General features: G+C 36.8%; 1 protein-coding gene across 3 annotated transcripts in view; it reads left to right on the top strand.

The window, feature by feature from the left end:
- Positions 1–6,469, top strand: part of LOC126469658 (leucine zipper putative tumor suppressor 2) — a 1,134,623-nt gene extending 1,128,154 nt beyond the window's left edge. For all 3 annotated transcript variants that reach the window (XM_050096795.1, XM_050096804.1, XM_050096811.1), the window contains 2 exons: positions 706–930; positions 4,923–6,469. In XM_050096795.1, coding sequence (XP_049952752.1) covers positions 706–930; positions 4,923–5,108 — 411 coding nt within the window. In that variant the 3' untranslated portion in view covers positions 5,109–6,469. The remainder of the gene's footprint in view (positions 1–705; positions 931–4,922) is intronic.
- The last annotated feature ends 8,212 nt before the right edge of the window (positions 6,470–14,681 follow it).

Below are 14,681 nucleotides of genomic sequence, written 5' to 3'. Positions count from 1 at the left end.
CGTAACCCCCCCCCCCCCCCCCACTTTTCTCATTTCTCTCTCCCCTCAAATTTCCTCAACAAATTTCTCTTACCTTATCGTCAAACATCGCCATCCTCTCCTTTGCCTGCCCCCCCCCTCTACTGTTTGCCTCCATTCCCCCATGGCACCACATCCCATCTCACCACTCCACTCTTTCTCCCCAGCCATTCCCTTACTGTCCCTATCCCATTCACCCTCCCCTTCTTACCTCTTTCTTTCCCTTTCATCTCCTGTGGCTTCCCACTACTCGTCCTGTGTCCCACTCCTCTTGTTTCACCCTATTCCTCCTCTTCCTCCTCCCCCTCCTCCTCTCCTCCTCCTCCTCCTTTTTATTCTTCTTCCTCCTGCCCTTCTTTTCCTGTCCCTTTAGGCTTGTCAAATCCATAATTGATTAAAGTTTTAACTCTAATGATACTTGTTTTCCACTTCATAATAGAATCAAGTTTTACCCTTAATCACTTTTCTCCTTCAACCTGTCCTCCTTACCCATCACCCTCCAACTACTATGTCATTCTCATCCATTTCATTTCTTCACTGCCCACCTTACCTTACTCCTTAGCCCTTCTCATGTGATTTCTCTGTCCATTCTTTCTCTCATCCTGAACTCTTCATTTTATTTTTAATTCATATAAAACCACATTCAGAAGTGGGTAAGTTTCTAAGCCAGTCATGTCGATTTGGCAGGGTGAGCAGGCATCGAAAGGGCAAGAAGTGGTGCAGCTGCGAACAGAGGTGCGTGAGCTGCGTGCAGAGCTGGAGCGCCGTAGTGACCAGCTGAGGCAGCAGCGTGAAGAGGTGGCGCCACTACGTGCACAGTTGGATGCACAAGCCCAGGAGCTGGCCCGGCTGCGAGCACGTGAGGCTGACCTGGCCGCACAATTTCAGAGTGAGAGGCTCACCTGGGCGCAGGTGTGTTGCGTAGTACTTACTAAAAGTCCTGCTATCTGCTACATTTGACAAGGTAGACCAGTGTTCAACAATGTGCTAAGTTTGTCATGAAGCACATGCTTGGTTACTTTCTTGTTTATTGGTATCATAATGCAGTTCTAAGATATTTATAGCACTGTAGTTACAAAAATAGGCTTCATTTGCTGTAGAGTGACAAGACAAATATACGAATGGACACGTTTAATGATATACAGAATAGAGTGAGTGGAGGCTGGGATGCTCAAAGTGCTCTATAACTTCACTGATAAAGAGCGCACAACACATCTGTCAGCTATGCTCCACACATACAATGAAATCACCTACCAGATAATTGGGATCCATCCCAGAATGACTCTCATGACAACTGGCTACAGCTAATATATTTCAAATTATTAGCAAATGCGTCTCATTTACTGAGTCAGAATTGCCTTGTAAAATATTACTCTTAGCAGGAAAATGGGAAAACTGCCAATGCTTCAGGTAGCTAATGCTTCAACCATTGAGTTAAGCAAAACTACTGAAGGCAAATAAGTGGAAGAATGGTGCCTCCTGGAACTGTGTATCAGTGAAATGTTTCATTTTTCATTTGTAGTATGCAGCTGTTTGATATTTTATTAACAAATCTAGGAATACTCAGCTACTCACAAACTACATGTAAAGATAGAGAGGAGCAGTAAATGCACATTCATGGGAAAATATCAGAGGAACTAACATTAGGAAATCAAGTAATAAGCAGTTGCAGAACTGCTATGCCTGTCAAAAGATAAAGGAATCCTAACATCACTTTAGGTGACAAAATCTGTATTTTGGTCCAATTTTTAAGCAGGTAATTACAGTCCTGGTTGACAGTGTGAGAAAACTTTTGCCAAACTACTGTTATATGTTAGATTTCAGTCTTGACCTCAATACTTGGGCATAATTTACAAGTAAGTGATTATATTATTTTAATAAATGAAACACAAATAAAACAGAAAAACCTTTCATGTGGATTAAGTAGTGTGTGTCACTTTCGATTTATGAGGAATAGTAAGAATCAAGGGATGATCTATGATTATATTGTTGTTCTTTATAGACTAAAAGATCTAGTTGAACATGAAGAGCAATTGATAAGCTCATATTCAAAAGATTCTTGCTAAGAATAAGCAAATTGAAACACAGAAGTCTTTTGAAGGTGTCGTGAACAAATCTGACAACTGTTGAAAATCAGATCAAAAGAGATTTAGATCCTTGTGCAGGCTTACATTTAGAAATCAAATGAGAACCATGTTTCAAAAAATTTGTTTATTTGCAAAATGAATAGATGTGATTGTTGTCAACTCGCATAGACTCAAAACTGTCTTACTGAAGTCATGTGAATTGTAGCACTTGACAGTGGAAGCTGCTGTTCACCAGTATTGTTGCTTTGTCAGATGTGGCTGCTGGTCTCTAGGCAATATTGATTGTTATCTCTGTCCTGTGCCCTCATAGCAAACTGCAAAAGAAATGAATAATTGTACTATTTAAGGGACAAATTCACACATGACAGCTATAAAATTATTTCCAATAGTAGAGAAGGCAACACTAGGTGAATGTTTTGATGTAACAATCATCCAAGAACAACAAAAAAGTTCCTGAACCTGTGTGTTCAAAGAACAGGTCTACATAGTATGTATAACATACATATGTCATGAGAAAGTACTAGACAAAATATTGTAGTGAAAGGACGTTGAGACAGATATATAGATGACAGCAAACTGACGGAATTTAAACAGAAGGTGCAATAACAACAGTCTATGCAATAATCATTTTGAAGATGGTGGCTTGCTATTGGAAGAAGCAGAGACCTAGAAGACAAAATGAAAAGAAGAATTGAACTAAAACAGGTGCTCACTGTTACAAATAAATACTGGTTAACACAAAGTGTAAGTCATTGATAATCACAGATACGAGTTCAAAATATCTAGCATTTAGTTCACTGTCCAGAAGTTTTGAGATTCTATTAGTGCAATATTCTTAATTTTTTGAAACAGCCATGATTTGGTTCACTGTAAGCTTAAATAGAATGCATTATTTATACCTGCTTGGAAAGGAAAGTAAATAGTGCACCTTATAACTGTAAAACATTAACTATTAATTTTATTTATAGTTTGCTGTGTCAGTCAGTTTGTGGCTGCTGTATTAATTTTATTCAGCCATATTAATACCACTTGATTCAAAGCTTCTATTTTGACCTATTCATTATTGCTATGAGAATTACTACTTTACAAAATTGTACTCTGAGACATGATTTGTAAATCCATGATGTAGAAGTAAAAAAAGTTTAATTATCAAATTGTAACTATTTTTCAATGCTATTTTGTACATGGAAAATCAGACAAGTGTCCCATCAATGTGGCAAATGTATTTGAAAGAGCCTACGGGATGCAAGTGCAATTCACAGAATACATATATCTCTAAGAAAAGGTGCACAATGGTGGAATTATCCAAATGGGGTAAAAATTGGTAGACATGGTGTACATGTGCACACAAACAAATGATTATAGTTTCAGATAAAATGATTTAGCCAAGAGAAATAACTTTACAAATTAAGCAAGCCAACAACATGCTGGTCTACCTTTGGCCCTTATGCAAGCACCTATTTAGCTTGATTGACAGAGCTGGTGGATATCCTCCTGCGGGATATTACACCACATTCTGCCCAATTGGCACGTTGGATCATTTACATTCTGAGCTGGTTGGAGGGCTCTGCCCATAATACTCCAAACAATCTCAATTACAGAGAGACCTGGTGACCTTGCTGGCCAAGACAGCATTTGCCAAATACAAAGACAAGCAGTAGGAACCCTCACTGTATGTGGGCACACATTACCTTGCTGAAATTGAAGACCAGCATGGCTTGCAATGAAGGGCAACAAAACAGGACATAAAATACTGTTGAAGTATTGCTGTGATTTAAGGGTGCCACAGATGATGACCAAAGGGGTTCTGCTTTGAAATGAAATGAAATGGAAATAGCACCCCAGTCAGTCACTCCTGGTTGTTGGGTTGTAGGGTGGGCTACAATCAGGTTGGTAGCCTACCGCTGTCCAGGGCATCTGCAGACCCATCTTCAGCCAGGAATCTCATTGATTGGTGTAGAATTGTCTTCAGTGATGAGCCACAGGGACCAGCAAAGATGTGTCTTGAGACACCCAGGAAAGTGGCATGTTACCAGCCGGACCGTCACTCGTTGTACGACACAACAATTGGAAGTTGCAGACTGGGGTGTCATTTCACTTCATAGCAGGGTCTCTTTGGCTGTCATCTTCACAACACTGTGGTACATCGATAACATTCTATGCCCCTTTTCATTGCCCTTTATGGTGTGCCAGGTCTCTCCACAATTGAAAAGATCTGGAGTGTTATGGGCAGGGCTCTCCATGATATCCCTCAGGAGGACATCCAACAACTGCATCAGTGTCCAGCCAAATAACTGCTCTCGGAAGGACCAGAGATGGACAAACACATTATTGACTTGTTCGGTTTGTTAAGCACTTTCTTTAATGAATCATCCAATTTTTATGAAATCATTTGTCTGTCTGTACATGCAAATCAAAACTTCTGATTTCTGACCCATTTGGATAACTACATCGTTCATCCTTTCAAGAGGGTATACCACAAAGCAACTTTTATCTAAGAATCTATTCTTCTGGAGAATATCGCAATGGCTGATGTGGTACACTTCCATCGAAGTAGTACATGTGGTGGTGGTGTTGTGCATGATCATGATCTTGACTCTGGACACATTGTGAAAAACTAATTCTAATATGCAGCTGCAGATACAAAAGTCCAGGCAGAAATCACATCTAATATCATCTCAGGCACAACTTAATGAATACCAATAGATCGGTCATTGAGACATTGTGCTGAAAATGACATCAGAAAGAGCTCTCTCTCTCTCTCTCTCTCTCTCTCTCTCTCTCTCTCTCTCTCTAGCTTCAAATGTCTTTTTCCAGGAAAAGGAGAAAGTACTGCGTTACCAGCGCCAACTCCAGCTCAACTACGTGCAGATGTTCCGTCGCACGAAGTCACTCGAGGCAGAAGTTGAGAGTCTTACGTTAGAGCTGGAACTGGATTCGAAAACAGCAGCTGCTCCCAAGAAGCTACCAGCCATCGAGATGGGCCATACTATTGAGCTTTGAGTTTGCAGGTGATGAAAACTGCAGGCAAGTGCCTGTGTAGTTGAGGTGCTCTCTTGTGGGAACTGATGCTGGTCCTAAAGACTCAATTCATCAACCTACATAGCTTTCTTCCATGAAGAGCTTACACATTTTGAATATCCCTTTCAGTATATTTCTGTAGAAAATAACACCTAGAAAAACACAAATTTTATTACTAGTTATGTTATGCCAGGTTTTGAAGTAAGTGTATGAAATGCATCTTCAGTTTAAATATTGTGTTAGATAGTTAAGTATTTATAACAGGACTGTAATTCTGCAGTTTTAATGTACTGTAAACTGAGAAGTGTCTTCCTGACGTGAGATGGACGTGTATATATTCCAAAGTGTAACTCATAAGTAATTAAAGTGTGTGATGACAGGACCAACTGAACATGCCTCTACTTCATGCAAGTGAATGTAGTAGTAATTCTAGCTGTTTATCATAGCTGCTGCTTATATTATAGCTTAAGTCTGTTCATTGCAACAGAATGTTAGTCTGTGCCAATTAACCAACAGCTGCAGACATAAAACTAGTTACTTGTGATGCTATAACAATGTGACAAACAGTTATTATAATGTTTTCACATGAAGACTGTACCTAAATATACTACTCTTATTTATTAATTTCATTCATGAATGGGTGAGTGGAATGAATATTTTCATATGACATGTTCCTGGTGAAATTTTAGTTTTGCAATTACGAGATGTGACTATCATAATTTCACCATTGTAATACAAGCTTTAGGGCAGAATTGTGGATGCATGTGGACAACTGTGACATTGGTTTACAGCAAATGTCTATTTTGAGCATTATATTGCCACAGAATTTTAATCACTTTTCAGGATTGTCATTAAGGTTCAAAACACTCCTTATTCCCTATGTAGCAAACATTATTTCCATTCTTCATTGGTGATTCAATAAAACTTAAAATAAAAATGACCAGTAGTATAAAATTAACAACACTTGTGTTCAAATGAAGAAATATGACTAGTGAGCACAAATACTACTGAACATAGGTTATCATCTCCACTTTCTCACAATTTTAGTGATAGCAGTTTATGGAAGTGACTGCCAACAGTATTTGGAGATAGAAAATGAGTCTTGTTTACAACTTTTGTTGACAACAATTGCCATCTGCATGCCACTGTCCAACACCACTTGGAGTATAATTTTCTCCTAAGGTGTGACAGATTATTTACTACCAAAGTGTCACATTAATATATGTACTATTTAATCCAAACTGCTGTGAAAGATAAATTATGTAATTTAATTAACCATGACATTCAGTGTTAATAAAATTTTAATGTGATGATGAAATAAATAAATGATTCTTGTTTGAATATCCAAATCTCTGAATAGAAGTTATCACTTCACCAAGACAAAATACAGCAAACGAAATCACAATTTAGTTGGAACAGTTTTAAATATTTAAATGTTTTACAGGATTTAATTTCAAGACTATAATTTTTACATTGGTTTTAGGAAATTTTTCTGTATTTGCCATCATTGTGCAAAGAATTACACCAAACAAATTTCATCTACAGAATAAGATCAATTTATAGTTACTACATCAACATACATCTTTCAGAACAATCACTTCTGTAATAGTCTGCAGACATTTTTTCAATAGCCTTATGTTACTAAATAATAACTGGGGAAAGCTCAAGAGAAAATAATATCACTAATTATCAGAATAGATACAACTATTTATGCAAGCATATTTGTGTGATGCAGGCTTCACTGTATCTGTCGAGAAACATTATTTTTCACATAATAGGATGATGACTGAAGGACATAATGTAGGAGGATAGGGGAAAAAAAGGACTGACTGTAAATCAGGTTATCTGGATGTTGTTTTGTAAAATTTGAAATGGTCAGTTGGTAACTTTGGCTTACAAGAAACCACTAGAGTGTGAGGTCACAAAAGGCCAATGATGATTAGGCCATCTTATTTCCCACGTATTGTCTGCCATGCAATACATGTCATAGGACAATCAAACATTGTGCAAATATTTTTAAGGACATGCAGAAGAGAAATAATGAAGTAAACATTGAAAGAAACACATTTTAATTTCCAAATTAGAGGGGTAACATCTGTTTTTATGTTCCATGGTTCAAATGTTGCTCAGTATGATGACCACCTGCAACCATGACAGTTTGTATAGATACAATTTTGCAATTGTTACCAGCACTTTTTGAATAGTGTACCATGGAATGTTCTCCTTTCATGACACAGCTTGTGCACTGCTTGAAGATCACACACAGTGTCCAGCATTCTCAGCCATGGCAACAGCAACTTAAACAATATGTGACAGAATTGCTGTCGACCTTGGTCAGAAGAAATTCCCGAACTTCTGAAACACGTTCTTTGGCCGCACTGCAAGAGGTGGACCACTTCACCACATTCTTTTAACGCATTAATACTCGCAAAGAGCAGCACCATCATTGCTGTTGTTTTGATAAAACATCTTCACGAGTAAAGCTTTGCTCACATTGTTCAGACCCAGGTTGTTTGCCTGCAACTGTAATGCACTTTGATGTTTCACTTTGAACCCATGGCACCATACCAGCACCAGCACCTGCTGGCATGACACTAACATTATTAACAACACAAATCCCACAGTAAACAGTCTGAATATAATTCCTATAAAGTACCCAAACAGTAAATAGCTTTCCATCTACACAGGCTTAAGTACTAAAGTTTAATAATAACCCTGTTAATTAGCACAATTCCATGATATTGAGCTGTGGTCTGATGTAATGAAGCAACTGTTACAATGTTATATATGATTGATTTGCACTGCTAAGTTTACTTGAAGCTGTACGTGCTTTCTGAGTTTTAACCTATGATGCTGTCTCCAGCATTAGAAACTGAAGACGGAGGCAGAGCATCATGCCTTGGACCATGGCTTATGCTTATAAAACAAATATCAGCTAAAACACAAATACTGGCCATGAAGCCATACTTTCTATAATTCTTAATTTGTCAACATTGCTTACAGTGCTTCCCCATAGGACAAAAGCTCTGTGTATTTGCATTTGTCACAGTGTCTGTCATAAAATAACAGTGCTGTGTAGAAGTGGTTTGCTTTTGTCTATTGCAAACAGAATAGAACGTTTACTCTTGTTCCATTGACAAATGCCTTGGAAGTAGGCATTGTGGTGGTACTAGACAATTTTATTTATTTTAATTTTTAAAGACTTTACATCATAAGTGTGCAATTTTCTCTGTGGCAAAAAACTGAACAAAATAAAAAAGCTCTTTTAGCATAAAAAAAAATCATACATTCCTTCACCTGCTAAGCTGTTATCTTTGGATGTATGGGCATGTATACTTAAGGGGACCACACCATGGTTCAGGTAGAGAAAAATAAATTTTCAGTTTTCATTGTGTTTCGATAGATTAACATTTTATTTAAGTACTTTGTAAAGATTTTGCTGAATATTTTTTTTCTTCTTCTTCTTCTTCTTCTTCTTCTTCTTCTTCTTCTTCTGAGCATTTAAAGAGCATTTTCCTACCACCTGTGTTTACGTGCCATGCCTACTTTTGTCACCCACTTTTCTGCATATATTTTAGATCTTTATATCCCCTACATTGCACATTAGGGATTTTTTTTTTTTACTCCAGAGTGCGTTGGCTATCCTTGGAATGCAATGGTCGGTATTCTTTTGTTTCTGCTGTTTGTAAACAACACTCTTTCAAACTCACAGCTATCTTTGTTCAAGTGTGGTTGCAAGTAGTTGTTATACTTAAGTTTGCAGTGCATGTTTACGTGTGTTTTTCTGTGCTTATTAAAAATGATGAAACATAAAGGCATTTTTCAAGAAATGACAAATTAGAGGAAACAACTTTAGAAAGCTTTCTGTACAAGAGGTTATGTCGCCTGGCAACGATGTTTCTAATTGTTATTTTTGAACAAGTGCATCATCAAAGAAGCTCTCACCATTTTAAGAGATTTACAATGAATTTACTGTAAGTGATAAGGGGTGCAGTAACATTATTATAAATTCCAGAATATCATTAGATGTAATTTCTAAATTTGTACAATGTAGACAATGTGGTGAGTCACAGAGTGTGAAAATTTGTGAGTGTGCCAGTGGGAGAAAAGGCCTACCAATTGCTTTTGATTTAATTTGCACTACATGCTCGGCTATGATTTCATTTATGAGTTCTTCAAAACCAGATGCAAGTGGCCCTTATGAAATCAATACTACATTAGTTTATGGCTTATGACCCATTTGCAAGGGCATGGCTGCAGGGGGAACATTTTGTTCAGTGATGAACTTACATCAACCACTAAATACATTTGAAAAACTGACTGCAATATTAGAGAAAGCCGTATGTGAGGTCAGTGAGAAAAGCATGAAACTGGCTGCTAGGGAAGCAGTGGAAGAAAATGATGGATGTTTGGATATTGCAGTTGCACTTGATGGAAGTTGGCAGAAAAGAGGACATTCTCTGAATGGAGAAGTGACTGCCATGATTGTAGACACCAGTAAAGTGGTAGATGTGGAGATAATGTCTAAATATTGCAAATGTTGTAAAGCCAATGAACATAAAGAACACAACTGTGTGGCCAATTTTAGAGGAACAAGTGGTGGTATGGAATTTCATGGAGTACAACATATATTTCATCGCTCCGTAGAAACAAGAGGTACACCAAATATTTGGGCAATGGTGACAGTAAGGCATACAACAATAAGCCATAGGGAGATGCCATTATTAGCAAAATAGAATGTGTAGCTCATGTTCAAAAACGTTTGGGAACAAGGCTGAGAAAACTAACTGTTGATACGAGAGGAATAAAATTAGAAGATGGAAAATTGTTGACCGGACACTGTCGATGAACTAAAACTGAATTAGAAAAATTGCAGGTATACTATGGGGAGGCAATTAGGAGAAATAAAGAAAATATGGAGTCAATGAAGAGAGATGTTTGGACCATATTCTTCCGTAATTCCTCTACTGATGATAAGCCCTGTCATAGATTGTGTTCATCAGGAGAAAATTCGTGATGCAAATACAATAGGGCTCAGGCAACTGGAGAATATTATTCTCAAAAGCATTCTCTCCCTGCTGCTATTATTACAGCAATTAAACCTATTTTCAGAGACTTGTCTCATCCTGACTTTCTAAGGAAATGTATGCATGGGCAGACACACAACCCAAATGAATGTTTAAACAGCATAATTTGGAACCACCTTCCTAAAACTGTAGTTGTAGGCATGCATACAATGAAACTAGGAGTTCATGATGCTGTTATTACATTAAATTGTGGTAATATTGGAAAGTGTTGGTACTGAAAAAGCTGGGAATTAATCCTGGTGAAAATATAACAGGGCTGCAACGTTGCGATAAAATGAGGATAGCTGATGCAGACAGGCCTGCATCTAATATGTCCAAGAAAGCAAGACAAACATCCAGGAAGGTGGAAAAAAAGCTGGAAGACCTGCTAGAGACCAAAGAAGAGCCATCATATGCAGCAGGACAGTTTTAATTAACTCTACGTAACAAATTTCAAAAGGTTTTTTCCTTTAAAGTCAGTTTCCCACAAATTAATATTTTCAGTATATATGCCCCATTATATCGGAAACTATCATAGAAAAATCAATGAAATTTTCAGAGACTGTGCATAACATAAAAATCCACCTCTGGTACTCCATTCATCAATATTCCCCCATTAGGAAGTCCACAAAAAATATTTTCTGCAGAAAAACTTAATATTTTTTGTTAGTAAATTTAAAAAAGTATTTCTTAAAAACTATAAAATGGATAAAGTAGATTGTAGTACAGTTCACTCTATTAGCATCACTTAATATACAGTAAAAATATTAAGGTCCTGCACCAAATAGTTTTTTTTTTTTTTATTTCTTCTTCTTCTTCAGAAATGGGTCATACTTGCCTAAATTAACATGGGTTAGATAGGCAGGGTGTGGTCCCCTTAAGTTGCACTCAATGACACACAAATTAGAAGTGCTGACAGGATGCTGAAATCCTGAACATCACCGTAGAAAAACTGATAAAATTCCTTACAGAATGGAACAAAACTATTTTCAACTAAACAATTGCGTCAGCAGAAGAAAGTCTTCCCCCATGGGAAGTCTAATTTCATGTATATTAGCTAGTATTTTAAAAAAACTACAAAAAATTTTCACAGTTTAGAAGGAAAAAGAAATCTGCCTTAAACTGGCGCACATTTTATCTATATGCCTCATACATGAGTGAAAAGAACAAATAATCAGTCAACACATACAGATAATAATGTTGAGGTTTCATCAATCTCTACAGTTGGTTTGGACACAATGCGTTACTGGAAATGAAACAATGGAAAAATCCAGGATAGAATGTAACAATATTGTTACTTTACTGGAAATGGTTCCTTTGGAGGTGAAATGATGTGGCCTTCTATTGACCCTTAGCTAGGTGACATGCACAGTTCAATGTAGATTCAAAACCATGATGACATTATACACAGCTTTGACTTGAAAATCAAAAAGTCCAACAACAGATATGATATAAATACCCTCTGAATATATACGGCTATACACGATAATTAAAAAGAAATTATACAACCTATTTTCTCAGACACTGGCAACTATCTTATACATGATATATATACTATGTAGAACATCTTTAAACAAAGGTAACTGCACAGACGACTTAAACAAGGTTACCACTGCACTAAAACCAGAAAACAGCATAATTGTTAAACCATTTAGGTATCCCAACAGATAGCAGAAATTGCACATTCTCAGTGGAAAACTTTTCCTAAAACACAAACAGCTGATCATCTACAATAACATATCATAGTCTCTCACTTATCAGTAATGTGTCTAGAAAACAAGAAATAGACCCATCAAGTAAACAGTTAACTAAAATCTACAAAGGACAGTAATTTAAAGTAAAACAAATGAAAATTAATTACTGCAGTTGTTGAATGATTGCCATAAACTTTACTACTAGGTATAAAACAGCACTGTATGTATGGGGGAGGGGGGGGGGGCAGATATCATGGGCTAGATGTTTAAATCAAAATGATTTCAAATAAAATTCTTATACGTAAGGTAAGTATGGATTGTGAAAGGCAGAGTTTTGGGCTTGAATTTGGGACCAGAAAACAACTTTTTAATCTGCTAAAAAGTTTCAAAGTACTGCACACCCCACTAAAGAATGAAAGATTTATTTTGGGAACAATCCACATAGACTCTGGTTAAGCCATTTCTCTGGGATAATATTTTTTCCAAGAATGATAGTTCATCATGGTATGCAGAAGACATTCTGTAAAGTATGGGAAGGATTAATGGATGAACTGATAGGGTGATCAAGTGTCCCAAGTTGTGTACTGTAAAAGAAAAGGGTCAAAGTTCTGGTCCCACTCAAGTGCACAGCTTTAAGCTGGCTGGAAGTTTCAAATTAGCACACACATCAATGTACTGTGAAATATTCATTCTGGAAACTAACAATTATTATTACAATTAGTTCCTTTGAAGTCTGTCAAAGAGCCTGAAAAAAATAAATGTTTGGTTAACAAACCAAAGTAAAATTCAGTTTCAGAAGACGAGTTAGTATTACGTACATGATAAACACCACGTTACATAAAAATTTGCTCTTTGAAGCAAATAAAATATTTCTTGGAACACTACTTGAGGATGAATATCAATGACTTGCTCTTTCACCAAGTCAGAAATTGAACTCTATTTGTTTGGAATAAGTGCTCGGAGGTGGTAATACATAACTAATACATATTTGAGAATTGTTACACTTTATCTACCATAGTTTAGTACAGGGAGAACCTTCACCAGGAGCCAAGTCTTCGATGGTATCTGATAAGGTACTTGTAACTGTTCATTCATTGCTCATCATCATCATCATCATGGACAGTTTCCAACCTCTGGTCAGATCTGCTATTAAGTAAAATATCGCACGAGCCATCTGCACAAAAACAGTGGCACTTTACTGCCCCACAGGCTACATGAGGTTCGCATGTTATCATTTACAGTAGAATTGTTGCACACATTATTTGCATACTCTATGCTTAAATATAAGTAACAACACAAAAACTGGTGTGCACCTTGAAATTCAGAATACTGAGTACATTCAGTTCAGTCAAGGAAATGTGATGCCTACTTTAGTCACAACTAAGTTACACATCTCATGGAGACTTAGTGAAATGGAACTACTCTGCACAATTAACTAGTATCTAGTAAAACATATTAATTCTTCAAAGATGTCAACACTATTCCACACTTGAGATATATTGGTCAGAGGATGGTTATATAACCCAAACCAGTTGATAAAAATGGTGATTTGGATTGTTTTTAGACAAGGTTTTCATCATCAATATCTTCTGTTTGTTGGGCGCTAAGTTTATAAATATATAGGGACTCATTCTATCATAGTACGTCTGGCTCTTCAGTTACCATAGAAAGGAAATAAATGAATAAATGGTATGATTTGTTGTAGACAATAGGTTGACCCAAAGAGCAACATGTAGACACCCAAATATGGGAACATGAAACATGGGTCAAACCAGAGAGACATAGGCTGCTATATAATCATGGCAGATTATTTTACCAAGTGCCATGTTAACACTGTCACTATAATGACATAGATTTTTAGCACATATGTTAGAATGAGAGTACATGCAACATACGTAACATGCATGAATGGCAATCCTTTATTACATTATGTACAAACATCACGTAGAATGTAGAATTAAATTGACTGGCATATCAACATACCTTACTAAATAATCTTGGGAGGCATGGCACAGGGATGTCAGGATTGAGGTCACATTCAAAAACCAAGTCTCTGGGTAATGCAAGTGAAGGGACATCTACTACTCAGTCTGTCCATAATACATTTCTGCTGTGTAACATTCTTCTCTACTACATCAATAATGGTATCTGGGAAGAAGTAAGGAGGGTGTTTCAATATCTGGGAAGTCCGTTGCTGGGTGATTACATAGATGTTACAAAGCAAGAATACTTGTAAGTACAGTTCAAAAAATTACTACTTAATAGGAAATACCAACCACCAGAACTGTTTATAACCTATAGGTACAGTGACCAAAATGTAAATTAAATAGCAAACACATGTACATATTCCAGGCCACCGATGATGCCTTGCAGAAAATAAAGGCGAAACGCATATGGCACTAAAATTGTGTTTTATTCAGTTGCTGTCAGAGGTCCATAAGTAAAAATTATCAATAACCATGAGTTCACTCAGTTTGAGTGCCCATCTCATTAATCAACTAGCAGGATACTTTAATCCTAACAATAATTTTAGTGATGTGTAATCTGTTATTCCATTGAACTTTTAGTCATACACCAACAGTCAAACCATGCAATTCCATAAATCACTACTGGAATCCGTTTTTCTGTTGTGTAATAATTTCATTCTACCTGGTTGAGTTGTGTAGAACCATGAGCCACAGGAAATTCTTTTCCGTATAAATGCTAACTGAGAATGCACCGTAGCACACAGTTACTAATTATCACAAGAAAGGGTGAATTCTTTTTCGTGATATGGCATTACTAATACTGGATCT

Source organism: Schistocerca serialis, chromosome 1, assembly GCF_023864345.2.
Source record: "Schistocerca serialis cubense isolate TAMUIC-IGC-003099 chromosome 1, iqSchSeri2.2, whole genome shotgun sequence".
NCBI lineage: Eukaryota > Metazoa > Arthropoda > Insecta > Orthoptera > Acrididae > Schistocerca > Schistocerca serialis.
The sequence above is the reverse complement of the archived record's forward strand: the minus strand, read 5'-3'. Positions and strand labels throughout refer to the sequence as shown.